Raw genomic sequence first — 15,171 nt, 5'->3', positions numbered from 1 at the left:
TCTTGCGACATTGTATTCCGTAGAGAAATATCTTCCAGTTTCTGCAGTTGTAATTTATATCGGTATTAAAATAATCAAAACTTTACCAATTTCACAAAATGTTGAATTCAAACACCTTTCTATATTATTCATAATTTTAATTATTTTGAAACAACTTTGCACGATAGATGATTTTAAAAAGCAAAACGATCCTTAATTTGAAGTATAATATTGTCACAAGTTTCTTTCACAGATAAATTAAAATTCTTCCCATTTCGTACCTGTCTCTTCGGTCCCCTAGATTCTTGCATATTTTCCATTACAGAGGGTAGGTTGTTTCTGATGGTAACAACTATTTCACAGAGTCCGTTTCAATTTTTCTCAGCTGGTATATGTCGTCCATCTTTTTTAATGTTAACATTTACCAATCGAATGGTAAGTTTTATCTTCTAAGTTCCGTGTTTGTAAAGCGAAGTACTTCTGAAAGAATATATTTACTGCATGTCGTTTTCATGGTAACCGCATGCCTTTTTCTGGCGTTATGAAATCAGCTCTGATTTAATACGCTTAAAACACATAGTAGTAATTATTGTAAAATTAGTTTTGTTAGTTTCAATTTAAATGTTTCGTGTGGTACAATATAAAGAGTCAACTATCTTTATGTACAGACATTACTGGCATATTTTTTAAATAAACTATCTCATATATTTTTATATCAATAAAAGGGGAACTTGTGGTTAAATGCATTGCTATGGGTTTCAATAAGTTTGGTACAATAATAGAGTAAACACCTGGTCATGTATTTTTCTCTTTGCCTTTTCCGGTATATATTATTATGTTATTTCGTCAGTCTGATTTTCTTGGTTACTTAGAGGGTTCGCTAATTTTTTTGGACCATTTCTTTGGAAACTCTTCCTTTACAATGAAAAAAATGAAAAAGACAGAAAAGATTTGATTTCACGTTCAAAGCGTCTATGTATCTATTGATACGTATTTCGACTTAATAAGTCTCATTAGAATAGTTATTCATAGCCGTTCTTAACGTGAAAAATAATCTTCTCTGTCTTATAAGGAAGCAACAATAACATGTCTCTATTAACATCTTTATCATCGTCTGGCCATGCCTTGCAATTTTTAGAAGGCTCCAGATTAAAGCAGAAATCTGAATTTGTTTCGAAACTATCTTACCGATTTTTCTTCCTTTACAAGTTTAACTGTAGACTTCCTTTTTGGTCGTTTTGTAACCCCAATAAACTTCTGTCCTTCACTTTAACTCTGGTTGGTGCCACAAGACTCAGAATGTTCCACCCATGTGGTTAAGGTATGTCCCACCAAAAGTTGAACAAAAAAATTTAGTATGGTCAAAAAAACCAATTGTTGGGTTTGTCACCCATAGACATGTCACATGTCACCCACAAACATGTGATTCTGTTGATAAAGTACCTTATGAATACCAAAAACTTTTGTCAGAATATCTTCTTCTTAGGGTGCCTGTCCGTTCCGAACGTTGGCGATCATTCTGGCTATGATGACTTTGTTGGTTGCTATACGAAATAGATGTGTTGAGGTCTTTCTATACCATGCTCTCAGGTTAGCAAGCCAGGATATTCTTCTTCGTCCTGGGGCTCTTTTTCCTTCCGTTTTACCTTGCAAAATGCATTGGAGTAGCTCATATCTGCCTTGATTTCTCATTATATGTCCCAAGTACTGCAGCTTACGGCCCTTTACGATGTTAACCAAATCCCCGGTTGTGTTCATCTACGCAGTACTTTTTCATTGGTGACTTTTTCTGTCCATGGTATCTTCAGGATCCTTCATAACCATAGCTCAAAGCCTGAAGTTTTGATAGTTTCCGCCTTCAATGTTCACGTTTCTACTCCGTATAGAAGCACTGAGTACATGTAACATTCAAGAAGCCTCATTTTTGTTTCTAGGGTGAGGTCATGGCTCTTGAACACAGAGCTTATAGTCAAGAATGCATTTTTTGCCTTTTCGATGCGAGATTTAATCTCTTGGGTATTGTCCCACGACTTATTGATTATAGTTCCCAAGTAATTGTACTGTGAGACACGTTCAATTCTCATTTGGTTCACATACAGATTTGCTCCAGTTATGTTTTCTTTGCTGATGATCATTACCTTGGTTTTGCTAGTGTTTATATTATGCTGGTGTTTTGTCAGAATACATCAAAATGAATCTTACATTCAAAACAGATATAATAGATCTTAGTGATGCAAATATGTGACAATGAAAAAAAAATGTAGTACATTGGAAACATTTATCAATACTTTTGAAAAAGCCCCACAGTAAAAAAAATAAAAATTAAACAATTTGCTCTAATTTTATGAACGAATGAAATTGGATTAAAAATTAACAATACAGTGAAATAGGAATTTGTTCATTATCATCATCATCAATCTGTATGTGTCCACTGCTGGACATACGTCTCTCTTAGATCTTTCCATCTGTCTCTGTCTTGTTAGGTTTACATCTAGATGTTGCTAACATGCTTCAAGTTGCCAGTCCATCTAGTTGGTGGACGTTCCTCTGCTCCGTATTGCTTCTTGCCTTGGTCTCCACTCTAAAATACGTTTTGTCCATCTATTGTCTCATAATCTGGCGAGGTGTCCTGCCCAATTCCATTTTAACGACGCAATTTTTTCGATAGCGTCTGTTGTTTTTGTCCTACGACGTATTTCTTCCTTTGGGATTCGGTCTCTCAGAGAGACACCATACATCTGGCGCTCCATGGGCCTTTGAGTCACGCGAATCGTATTCACTACTTTTTAGTGAGTGTTAATGTTTCCCTCCATAAGAGAGTATAGGTAACACATGTTGGTCAAAGATTTTCCTTTTGAGGCATGTGGGTAGATCTGATTTAAATACATAGTTTAATTTACTAAACGCTACCCAGGCTAAACCTATGCGACGTGAGAGCTCACATGTCTGGTTATCTCTGTCCAACTGAATTTCATGTCCTAAGTACTTATATGATGTAGTCTGTACAATATCCCTTCCATCAACAGCAATATTTCGATTTAGCACCAGATTAGTCATTATTTGCGTCTTTCTATTAGCCTGGATAATTTTATTTCCACCTAGTTTGATTGCTTCGATCAATACTTTGTCATCGCCAGGAGATTTGTTATTTTTCATTTCTAAAAGTGCCGTTTTGATTTCGTATAAAGTTATTTCTGGCATTAATTCTGATCCCTGGTTTATGATTTTGAGCAGGGGCTGATCTTGCCTTGCATCATTGCCTTGCTCTCATACATTTCGCGATAAAAGGATTCGACAAGCTCAAGGATTTTGGTTCGATCAGTAGTAATGTTTCCATCTTCGTTTTTTATTTTGTACATATTTTTGTTGCCTATGTTGCTCGTATTTCGCCTTAAAACTTGTGTTTTCTTTAATTATTTTAGTTATTTCACCTGTATTGTTTTCTTTTACTCTTTTCGAATTGACCGGTGGATACCTTTATTTAATTTCTTCATTGTTGTGTAGTTGAAGCCGTATTTTCCGTCAGCTGTCTTCTCCTTCACCTACTAGCTCTTTGGTATTTTGGCTTAGTTTTTCTTTATGGGTCAGAAGGAATTTGTTACTGATATTTAAAGAAACAGTTGCTAAAAAGAAACTACTAATAGTAAGAAGCTATTAGAAGAAATTTACATCACATCAGTTTGTTATCATACAAGAATTTATCTCAAAAACACTGCCAATCATTCTGAATCGAAATTATTAGATTTATATAGAAGTACCTGAATAGGGTAAGCCACCCCTGGCTGTGTTCTACATTTCCTGTCGCTATACTCAAGATCTCAGTCCTCGAAGCTTTGAAAAGGTTCATTTCCTCTTTTGTATTAGTTAAAACGATTAACTCAAGCATACACTTGCCCAAGGAAATGAATCTGGCAAGGCTTTTATGACTCAAAACGATTTATTAGATTTTTTATTTATAAAGCTTTTAAAGATCTTCCGTATATTTACAATTGATTTCTAAATAATATGGGTTTTAAAAGTATATAGACACATATATCTGTAACAATGAAATAATATAATATTTGTAGAAAGGCGACAAACCTAATAAAGTTACACGAAAATAGTAACGAAAAAAAATTCAAAGAAATATAGAGGCTGATATACTAGGGATGTTGACATTTCTCCATTGTTTACGTATTTTACCTTCAAACAGACATTTGTTGAACAGTATTTTTAGCATTTTTTTTATTGTGTCTCCTCCTTCTTTTAGCAGTTTCGCCAGTATTTTGTCCTCACCGGCCGCTTTATTTCTTTTCATGTCGTTTATGGATTTTTCGATTTCATCTTCAGTTACTTCTGGTAATATCTCTGAGCCAACATTTTGTATTTTCCTCGAGAGATTCTGTTTAGATGATAGTGGTGGGTCATTTTTAGAACTGTATAGGTCTGTGTAATATCTTTCTGTGATTTTTACTATTTCTCCTAGATCTCTTTCTTCATTGTTCTCAGCTTTAAGCATGATTAGTTTTCTTTTTCCTATATTTGTCTTCATTGTTTTTAAACTTTTGTTCTTCTCTATGATTTTCTTAATGCGATCTTCTTGGTATTTCTTTAAATCTTCCTCTATCTGTTTTCTTATGGTTTTGTTCAGTTCGGTAAACTCCACTGTATTTCTTTTGTTATCATTCAGGAGTTGTCGTCGTCTTTTTAGCATATCTTGTGCTTTAGTGCTAATTTTTTGTTGTTTTCGCTTTTGTTTATTAGCAATCTTCAGGCCTGCTTCTAGTAGTTCTGTTGTTATTTTATCGTTTAATTCGTCTAGTTGCAAACCCTTTAGCTGTGATATGTCACTTCTTTTTAGCTGTTTTATGTATTGCTCTTTGCGTTCTTTAGGAGAAAATGCCAACACAATCTTAATACATAAGAAAGGAGACCGAACAGACCTAAACAACTACCGTCCTATTTCCCTTTTGTCACAACTATATAAAAGCTTCACAAGAATAATAAACAACCGACTAACCTATAAACTTGATAACTACCAACCAGTGGAACAGACCGGATTCAGGAAAGGATACAGCACAATCGACCATCTACATGCGCTTAAAATCTTAAATGAGAAAACCAATGAATACAAACGGAAAGTACCTAAATCACCTTAGATATGCGGATGATATACTCCTGATCTCCTCGGAACGACAAGAACTAGAATTAATGCTGAATGAACTTCATGAAAAATCACTGCAAAAAGGCCTAAAAATTAACTTCAACAAAACAAAAGTAATGACAAACACAGAAGACCAAGAGGAAATAAAAATACAAACAGAGAAAATAGAACAGGTAAATGAGTATATCTATCTAGGACAAGCAATCAGAGCTAACAGAGAAAATCAAACAGCCGAAATATCGAGACGAGTAAGAATGGGATGGGCAGCGTTCGCCAAATTTTCTTACGTTCTAAAAAATCAAACAATCCCTCTATACTTACGAAGCAAGGTATATAACTCCTGTATAATACCGGTGCTCACCTACGGAGCACAGACATGGACATTTACACAGGCCAATTTGGATAGGATAAGGAAGGCACAAATAGCGATGGAGAGACAAATGTTGGGTATATCACTTAAAGATAGAAAACGTAACCAGTGAATCAGAACCAGAATAAAGACAGTAGACGCGATAGAACAAGCAGCAAAACTGAAATGGAAATGGGCTGGACACAATGAACGTCTCCAAGACGGACGATGGAACAATGCCATCGGAAAGTGGCGTCCATATAATGCAAAGAGATCAAGAGGCAGACCACAGATGAGGTGGAAAGATGACATCAGGAAACACGGAGGTCCCACATGGCAGAGAACAGCTCAAGATAGGGAAATATGGAGAGAACTGGGGGAGACCTACATCCAACAATGGAAGGATAGAGAATAGGTTCAAAAAAATACTAAGGATAAAGCTTTTTATAACTACCCTAGAACGTGCTTTTAAAATCTTTATGCGAAATTTATAAAGGACTTAGAATATCAATAGAATAAAATCATAAAAAAATAATCTTCAAAAATTGTATTTCTTCGTTACTAAAAAAAGGACATATACTGACATGAATAATCTAATATTTAAATAAATTGCCGTCATCGATTAAATCAAAATAAAACGATTACTTATATTCCATAAATTTACTAAATAAATTGTAAAAAATCCGTAAACTAATTTTCGAAACCAAATTCAGAATTTTGCTTTAATCTATGCCTTCTAAGAATTGCAAGGCAAAACAGACGTTGATAAAGATGTTATTAGATACATGGGGAATCTAAAAATTGCATTCCACAACATATCTCCTCAACTAAGCAAAATTCTTAGCGAATTGGTTTCTGGTACTCGTACAGAGTATATCGGAATAAAAAGGAAAAGACAGTTAAGATTTGATTTCACGTACAGGGCGCCTGTGCATCCGCTTATACGTATTTCGGCCTAATAGGCCTCTTCAGAACGGCTTTCTCAGTCGCTCTGAACGTGAAAATAATACGAAGCCATGTTAGAGTTGCTTCCTAAGACAGAAAAGATTTATTTTCACGTTCAGAGCGACTGTGAAAGCCGTTCTGAAGAGGCCTATTAGCCGAAATACGTATAAGCACAGGCGCCCTGTACGTGAAATCAAATCTTAACTGTCTTTTCCTTTTTATTCTGATATACTCTGTACGAGTACTAGAAACCAATTCGCTAAGAATTTAGCTTAGTTGAGGAGATATGTCGTGGAATGCAATTTTTAGATTCCCCATGTCTCTAATAACATCTTTATTAACGTCTGTTTTGCCTTGCAATTCTTAGAAGGCATAGATTAAAGCAAAATTATGAATTTGGTTTCGAAAATTAGTTTACGGATTTTAATATTAGATGTCGCTATTTGCGTCTATACGAAGCCATGTTAGAGTTGCTTCCTAAGACAGAAAATATTTATTTTCACGTTTAGAGCGACTGTGAAAGCCGTTTTGAAGAGGCCTATTAGCCGAAATACGTATAAGCACAGGCGCCCTGTACGTGAAATCAAATCTTAACTGTCTTTTCCTTTTTAAATTGTAAAACTTTAAATTGTACAACGCCAATGACCCTATCAGGTTGAGGCATAAAAAAAAATAAAATGATTTTTAAAAAAATAAGTTAATTGTTAAAATTTTAAGAATGATAAATACCGGGTTACGGAAAACAATTTGCCAAACCGGAAAAAGCTTTTTGGTTGTATTATTATAACTAAATTATACATAATATTTTCGTAATATTCTCTAACAAGAATCATAATTCAAACACATAATATTCTCAAGAAATGCAAAGCTTCTCAATAATTAAAAAAAGGTATAACAGTAGGCAGTACAGGTAGTAGACTACTTGTTTTTTGTATTTTTAAAATTTAAATTAAGTAATTTAATTATTTATTTATTTTTTATATTTTAAACAAATTCAATAAATCATTAGGTTTGCTCCTAACGCCATCTGTTAACGTATTAACAAAGCATAAGTTGTTTACTCTGTCAAATTCAAACTAAATATTAATAATCAAATATAAATATGTATCATTTGATAGTAAATTTAATTATTATATCAACTAAATAATATGTTTAAAAATAATAATTGTATTTATATGCATTTATTTTAAAACGAGAATTATTATAAAAATTTAAACACATGGTTTAATGTTGTCACTAATCAGATGACTTTTATGACTTTTATTAAATTTTGACAATCGTTACGAATCAAATCTTTTAGTGACAGATATGCTTTTAATTTTTTACTTCTCATTTAATGAGCCATGAGATGTCAAGAACCGCTATTCTATGATGCTACCCGTGACGACGTCATCTTGTGGCGCTAGTTCTGTGACGTTCGCCTCAGCATTTTACTGCAGAAAAAAAAAGGAATACAACGTCAGTATAGAAGTTTCGCTTCAATAAATACAAATTTAATCATAAAATGAAACAAAAGTAACAAAAAACAAAATTTAGTTAATTTAATATTGTTTTGTACTTTGAAAACAATTTTCGAAGTGGACATTAAAACGCCAAGAAACTATTTTAAACTTTAATTGTCGCAAGAAAAATAGTAGTTGCCACAAGAAAATAGCTTTAGAACAATATTAAAAAATATAATTATTGTGAACTTTATTTTATTTTATATTTATTTTTTAAGATTGCGAGTCCAGCGTGTACGGAGCTTGAAGTCGTTACGTTAGATTGGCTTGGAAAGATGTTGGGGCTTCCAGATGCTTTCCTCGCTTGTTCCGGTGGCAAAGGAGGTGGCGTTATCCAGGGCACTGCTAGTGAAGCCACTTTAGTAGCGCTGCTTGGAGCTAAAGCACGAACGATTGACAGAGTTAAAAAAGAACGTCCCGAGTTATCCGAGACGGAAATCGTTGGGAAATTAGTTGGATACACGTCGAGTGAGTTTATTTTAAATTTTAGATTTTTTTTCTTAAATGTACGATACGATTTGAAGCAATGTAAAACAATACAAATTTTTAGATCAATTTTATACAGAAAGATTTAAAAATTTGAATTATTAAATTATGACTCTTGTAGACCATAAAATAAATTACAGTCTACAAGTATATATTAATCAGTATCATTGCTGAGGACATTATAGAGAATTACTTGCTGAAATTGAGAATCATGGCGTAAAGTAGTGTCGATTAACGATTGAAAGTCAGAACATATCAGAAAGCCGAGATAAAAGAGGCGTAGTCAACACAATGACTTATAGAAATGAGGGAATAAGGTTTGGCAGAATAAAATTGTATGGTAACTTATGGAAAATTAGAAAATAGAAAGAGATATTGAAGTGTTATAACGTTAAAAGTTTTAATAACGTATAAGAGAGATCATCATGTTTGGAATATTGCATCGTTCAAATATCCGCAACGGCTTTGTTAAGTTGCGAGCATCCGAAATGTCTTATTTTTTATGACTCTGGCGCATAAATTAGGCTAAATTTGACCGATTGTATTATATACAGTCATCTAACTTACTAAGAGGTAAACTTAGAACACTCATACACTATATGCTCGAAGGCATAGTTGCTCAGTTCTAGTAGATTATGAGGTAATAAGCAGGCCAATCTTCCTGCTGTCCCAAATGTACAAACTGTTTATGAGAGTAATAACTAACAGGTTAACGTCGAAGCTCGATAGCTATCAACCGGTAGAGCAGGCAGGATTTCGAAAAGGTTACAGCCCAGCGGACCATCTTCTTACAGTTAGAACTCTAATAGAGAAAGCCAATGAATATCACTTAAACTTATATATTGGCTTCGTTGATTATGAAAAGGCATTCGACTCCATAGAACTTTGGGGAATAGACAGATCTATGAACAACTGCAGGATAGAATCCCGACACAGAATGCTCATACACAATATTTACAAGAAAGCTACAACGAAAATACAAATTGATGCGAAAACCAAAGCTATACCAATCAACAGAGGAGTTCGCCAGGGAGATGTTATCTCACCAAAGCTATTCACACTTGGACTTGAAGACGTGTTCAAAGACATTAACTGGGAAGATAAGGGAGTAAATGTTAATGGAAGAAAACTGAGTCATTTAAGATACGCTGATGACATTGTAATATTCGCTACAAGTTTCGAAGAACTACAGACCATGATGACGCAACTATTTCAAGCTTCGGAAAAAGTAGGTCTTAAGATGAACTTGGAAAAAACAAAAATAATGACAAATACACCGAACATTCCAGAAATAACATTGAACGACATAAATTTAGAAACAGTAAGCGAATACATCTACTAGGAACAGATAATGAAAATTAACAAAGAAAGTCAAACTGCCAAAATTACCAGAAGAATAAGGTTAGCGTGGGCAGGATTTGAAAAACTGAGTTGGATCTTGAAAAGCACTAAAATAGAACAGGATTTGAAAACCAGAATTTACGATCAGTGTATCCTCCCTATACTTACGTATGGTTCACAGACGTGGACATTCACCAAGGCCGATATGGATAAAATAGTAAAAGCACAAAGAGCGATGGAAAGATCAATGCTCTGGGTGAGACTTATAGACAAAAAAAAAACAAACAAGTGGATTAGAAGCAAAACGAAAGTAAAAGACGCAGGAGAACATGCTGCCAAATTAAAATGGAGCTTCGCAGGACACAATGCCCGACTGAAGGATCAGAGATGGAACCAAGAAATACAACAGTGGAGGCCATGGTTAGGAAAGAGAAGCAGAGGAAGACCACAAATGAGATGGGCTGATGATATTAAGAAGATCGGAGGATACAACTGGAAGCAAGTGGCGCAAAATAGACGACACTGGATTGATTTGGGGGAGGCCTATGTCCAAAGTTGGATTACTTAAGGGCTGAAGAAGAAGAAGCACAACAAAGGGTAAATACAAAACAACAAAACAGAAACAGGGAAGATAACTCTTCAAAAAAAGGGTACCACTGTTTTTAAATATTTAAATATTTAAACGGTACGGATATCAATATATCCATAGAAGAAACCCACAATCTGCTTAAAGTCATATTATATAGTACATTTTACGTTGATTTTTTATTAACCTTATTAATAATTTTTGTATCAATGTTTAGGTCAAAGCCACTCTTCTGTGGAACGTGCCGGTCTTTTAGGAGGAGTAAAACTCAGGTCAGTTCAGCCAGATGAATCAAACAGACTGAGCGGAGCATTATTAGAAAAAGCTATTCAAGAAGACATAGAGGCTGGACTTATACCGTTTTATGTAAGTAACATAAAAAATATTTTTTTTTAGAATACATTTTTTATTTTTATAGACTGACTGAAATATATTGCACATTTTGCCTTTAACAACTTTTGTAGAAGATCTTGATAATGGCAATAAAAACTAGAATGTTCTATCTGTAAAAAGTATCTGAGTACTGGCTTGTAAAATGTGCATTTTTCCAAGTTTAATTATAATTTAGCCTCTCTATCTCCTTGAAAATCTTCTTGTAGGTGGTTTAAATGCTCTTGGAGTGTCTTCGATATTACTGCAATTTTGTCTAAGCAGGCGAATGTGAACTTTAAATCGGGAGTTTTATTTTATTCAGTAGGCGTTGGAAAGTTGCTCCAGTGGAGTGCAGGTCAAATAGAGTGGTTCTAAATTGAATGTGGCATTTTCCTTGTACGCTAAATGCTGTTCCTGGGCAGTTTATCTCTTCCTGGGATATTCGTAAATGACCTTGTTTTAAATCGAGGGTTGAAATAAAGTTTCTTTAAGTCTATCCAGAATTTCCAATATCCTGATTAATGGATGTGCATCTTTAGCTGATAGCTCGAATGCCGATCTGAGTCATTTTTTTCCTCACTAGTACAATTTTTGACCTTGTGGAGGGTTCGATCGTTAAATGTGTGTATTTTGGGTAGAGTCCTTTAGTGTTACATATTTCTTCTCAGCGTGTTTTATTTTATTTAGTCATATTTCTATCAAACTTGTGCTCGATAGAATTTTGACTGAAAAATTCGACTCCTAGTATAGCGTCTTCTGTGACTCCATGCGTTATTATGAACATTTCTCGGGTCTGTAAATGATCGATCTCACAGTCGATAGTTAAATTCTTTTTTAGTTCCATTGATGAACCTTTTCTAGTTTGGTTCTTCCCCTATTGTTTCTTATAGAGTGCTTTTATGCCTGTGCAATTATGTCTCCAGCATAATTTTTAACATCTCCTGTATTAATAAGTAATTTGTAAAATTTTTGAACGATGTTTAAAGACGCAAAAAGTCTAAAGTTGTTGTTTTCTGGTTATGTAGCTGAGTTTTACTTTTGCTCGAGGACCAATTTGTTACAGGTATCTTTATTAGATACGAGACTCAGTAAACCGCAAGATAATTCTTAATAAAAATACATTCAGATATTACCAAACATAAAATTTGCTTCTATACAGCATGTACAATAAAAATAAAAAGACAAATCCTTGTCAATAAAATTGACGGGGCTGTGGTCCGACGTTGATGCTAGTGAAAAATGAATATTAGCGATACTCAGATGGCTAATGCCAAGGACCATTTTTGGTCAATACCCAAAAACCGTGGGAACGACTGATCAATACTTAACTTGGGCAAAATGTGGGATGAAATCGGTCGATCAATACTCGATCGATGATACGGGAAATAATGTTGGTTTCTGATCAGTACTCAGAGATCCGAGGTAGGAACTATTACCAGATAAATATTTCAGCTCGAACTCAGTTCTCTGTCGTGGTTCGTCGTTTTTATATTTTACTGGCGTTCCATCTCCAGCGCGCATCGGTGATACTGGTACGTTGTTAATAGGAGTGCGGGCATACAGAGAGAGTGCCAGCCGGTGGCAAGTACTGATCAAAAAAATCTAATTAAGAGGTGGAAAGTTTAAAACATAATAAGCACCATAGGAGAATAACAAGAAAGTGTATAAAGACTAACAAGAAATTAAAAGGGATCACGGTTTTCGGGTCACGGGATCACAACTACTGTATTATGCGTACAAACGGAAAAGAATCCGGAAAGCAAAAATCTAAAATTTTTCTCGGAAATACTCATTTTATAATTATTTATCATACAGGTACTTTATAAATGTTATCCATCCATATCCGGTGGTATCTTCATTAATTGGAACATTTTAAAACTGTTAGCAAACTTTGATAATTTTGAATAATCTGCTGGAAGCAAACAGCTTATGGAAATATTGTAGTTTAAGTCAATGACAGAGTGTAAGAACGTATCAACCAATTCTAAACATAAATATGTTTGTCTAGCCTCTACTTAAATGAATGTTTTACAATTTTCATTAATAACATACAATACATGATAATTTTGCATGATTTTTACAATGATATTTTTTATTAAAATTTTAGGCTGTGGCAACACTTGGCACAACGTCTTCATGCACCTTTGATCGATTGGACGAAATGGGCCCAGTTTGCAACAACAATAACGTTTGGCTTCACGTTGATGCAGCCTATGCTGGTTCTGCTTTTATTTGCCCTGAGTACAGGTAAGATTTATTAATCATATACATATAATGCATAAATTTAAGAATGGCCAATATATACCTACAGTGCGACACTAAAAATGGAGCTCATTAAGTACTCAAGTAGTTTCTATTTCTATTTTGATACAACTTATTGATACATATTGATACATTTCATTTCATGGACATCGCATACCTCAAACGAAGAAGTGCTGCATAGAATAGGCAAGGAAAGAGAACTTTTTAACACAGTAAAAGTTAGAAAAACATCATACCTAGGCCACATACTGAGAAATAATAAGTACCAATATGCCCAACTTATAGTGAAAGGAAAAATCGAGGGAAAGAGAGGCCTAGGAAGGAAAAGACTATCGTGGCTCAGAAACATCCGACAATGGACAGGGCTAAATTTTGAACAGCTAATAAGAACAGCTGAAGATAGAGAAGATTTTAAAATTGTAGTAGCCAACCTCCATTGAGGAGAGGGCACTTTAAGAAGATTGATACATATGTAACAAGAGAACGCTAAGTCCACTAAAGGCTTTTACTAGCTCAATCAAGTGTAGAATTGCTCTTTTCTTAATATAAAATATACAAGGAGAAAATCAGATAAAAGAAATATAAAAAAAGTGCTTTTACTCACAAGAGGCATTCTTCACGGTCTGTAGTTTTTTCATAAGACTAGTGCCTCTAGTTGGTCAGAGAGCCAAGCAGGCCAGCTGAACGAATGAGAGATTCAGTGAATCGATTGTTCAAACACTACCCGAAACAAAAAGTGATACATATTAGTATCAAATCTAAATGGATCTGCGATATGCGTAATTTTTACGCCAGTTTCTCGGAAGATCACGTCAAGCATGCTTTTCACAATCTTCCAATCCAAACCCTCCATTATATGACCTATTTTTGGTATAGCCACATGCTTAATGTCATAATTGCACACTATTTTCTTGCTTGCACACGATTGCAATTATTTAGAGTACGCCATAATATGTCCTCGTAGCTTGCCTTGTCTGTATAAGTCTTCCTGGTCACCATATACAGCAAAAATTGAGAACTGCCTTCTAATTGCAGTACTCTTTAATCTTTATTAATTTTTTAACTCGTCCAAGCGACTGAACTTCTTATTAAATACGAGATTCCCCTAGTCATTTGCAATTCTTGGGTAACACAGTGAACTAGAGAGACATTTTTCAGAAAACTAAATAAATCCTGCTGAACTTTTGTGATCACGCTGAATCTAGCACTCCTTCTTTCTGCGTAATTTGACATAAATTCCTTAAAGGTCGTTGGTCATCTTTGATCTCATGTTAAAGGGTTTAACTTTCTTTTGTTTCATTAGCCGGTATTAGGTGCAAGACGATTTATGTGAACTACTGACGCAATACTTCTAATACTTTACTTTTATATACAATCAACTGAAGCCTACATTCTGTACCATCATCGTTCTCCAAGGTTCTATACAAAAGACCATCTTTTAGTAGCAGATTCCATTGGCTCCAATAAGACTTGACTTCTGGACTACATGTCTTGGCAAGAAGGTCTCTTACCTCGACACATCCAATCCAATACTCGTTTTAAAAATGGATTATATGCTTGGGCGTCTTGTAGCTGTTGAGGCTGTCATTGATGATTAATCACGGTGGTTTGTCTTACGGAACGAAGTCATTCTTCTAATTTAAGATAGTGATTACAATTTGCACATAGCCATCTCGCCAGAGCATCAGCATTTGAATAAACTCTTCCAGCCCTGCGTTAGATCTGTTCTAGTTTTCCGACTGTTGTATTATTTTCTTGCAATTTACGGCGAATGTGTCTTATGTCGCCACCATTCCAATATCTGGGCTAGCGTGTAAAGTGAAGTTTGACTAGCTGTTCCATGTTCCTAGCCAATAGCGGGCGCTATATCTAAAACTTTCGGTCTTGCTAGTCGTAAGGCTTTCTGTAATTCACTGTCTTTCAACCTACTGACAAATTTACCTACAAAAATTTATTCTAATGTATTGTCTGGTGTCTCCGAATAAGCCAACTGTATTATATGAGCAACATCTGCTTCAAACTCTTCGCAAATTTTCACTTGCTCGTTAAATTCTAATTCTTAGTTGTGCTTTGTAGACTTGTTGTAGATGGAATCTCCGTAGCGTTTATCTAGTCGAGTGAACAAGGTCTGGTAACATTTTTCTTAACCCTTAAGAATCGATCTTAAGATAGCTGCAACTCCATCCCGTAAAGCTGTAGTCAAATC

General features: G+C 34.7%; 1 protein-coding gene across 2 annotated transcripts in view; it reads left to right on the top strand.

Annotated features, from left to right (window-relative positions):
* Window positions 1-15,171, top strand: part of LOC140432846 (aromatic-L-amino-acid decarboxylase-like) — a 49,228-nt gene that overhangs the window by 32,136 nt on the left and 1,921 nt on the right. For both annotated transcript variants that reach the window (XM_072520980.1, XM_072520981.1), the window contains exons 5-7: window positions 8,137-8,386; window positions 10,549-10,697; window positions 12,811-12,950. In XM_072520980.1, the coding sequence (XP_072377081.1) occupies window positions 8,137-8,386; window positions 10,549-10,697; window positions 12,811-12,950 (539 nt within the window). The remainder of the gene's footprint in view (window positions 1-8,136; window positions 8,387-10,548; window positions 10,698-12,810; window positions 12,951-15,171) is intronic.

This window comes from Diabrotica undecimpunctata, chromosome 1, assembly GCF_040954645.1.
Source record: "Diabrotica undecimpunctata isolate CICGRU chromosome 1, icDiaUnde3, whole genome shotgun sequence".
Taxonomy (NCBI): Eukaryota; Metazoa; Arthropoda; class Insecta; order Coleoptera; family Chrysomelidae; genus Diabrotica; species Diabrotica undecimpunctata.
This window is presented reverse-complemented; position numbering and strand designations above follow the sequence as displayed.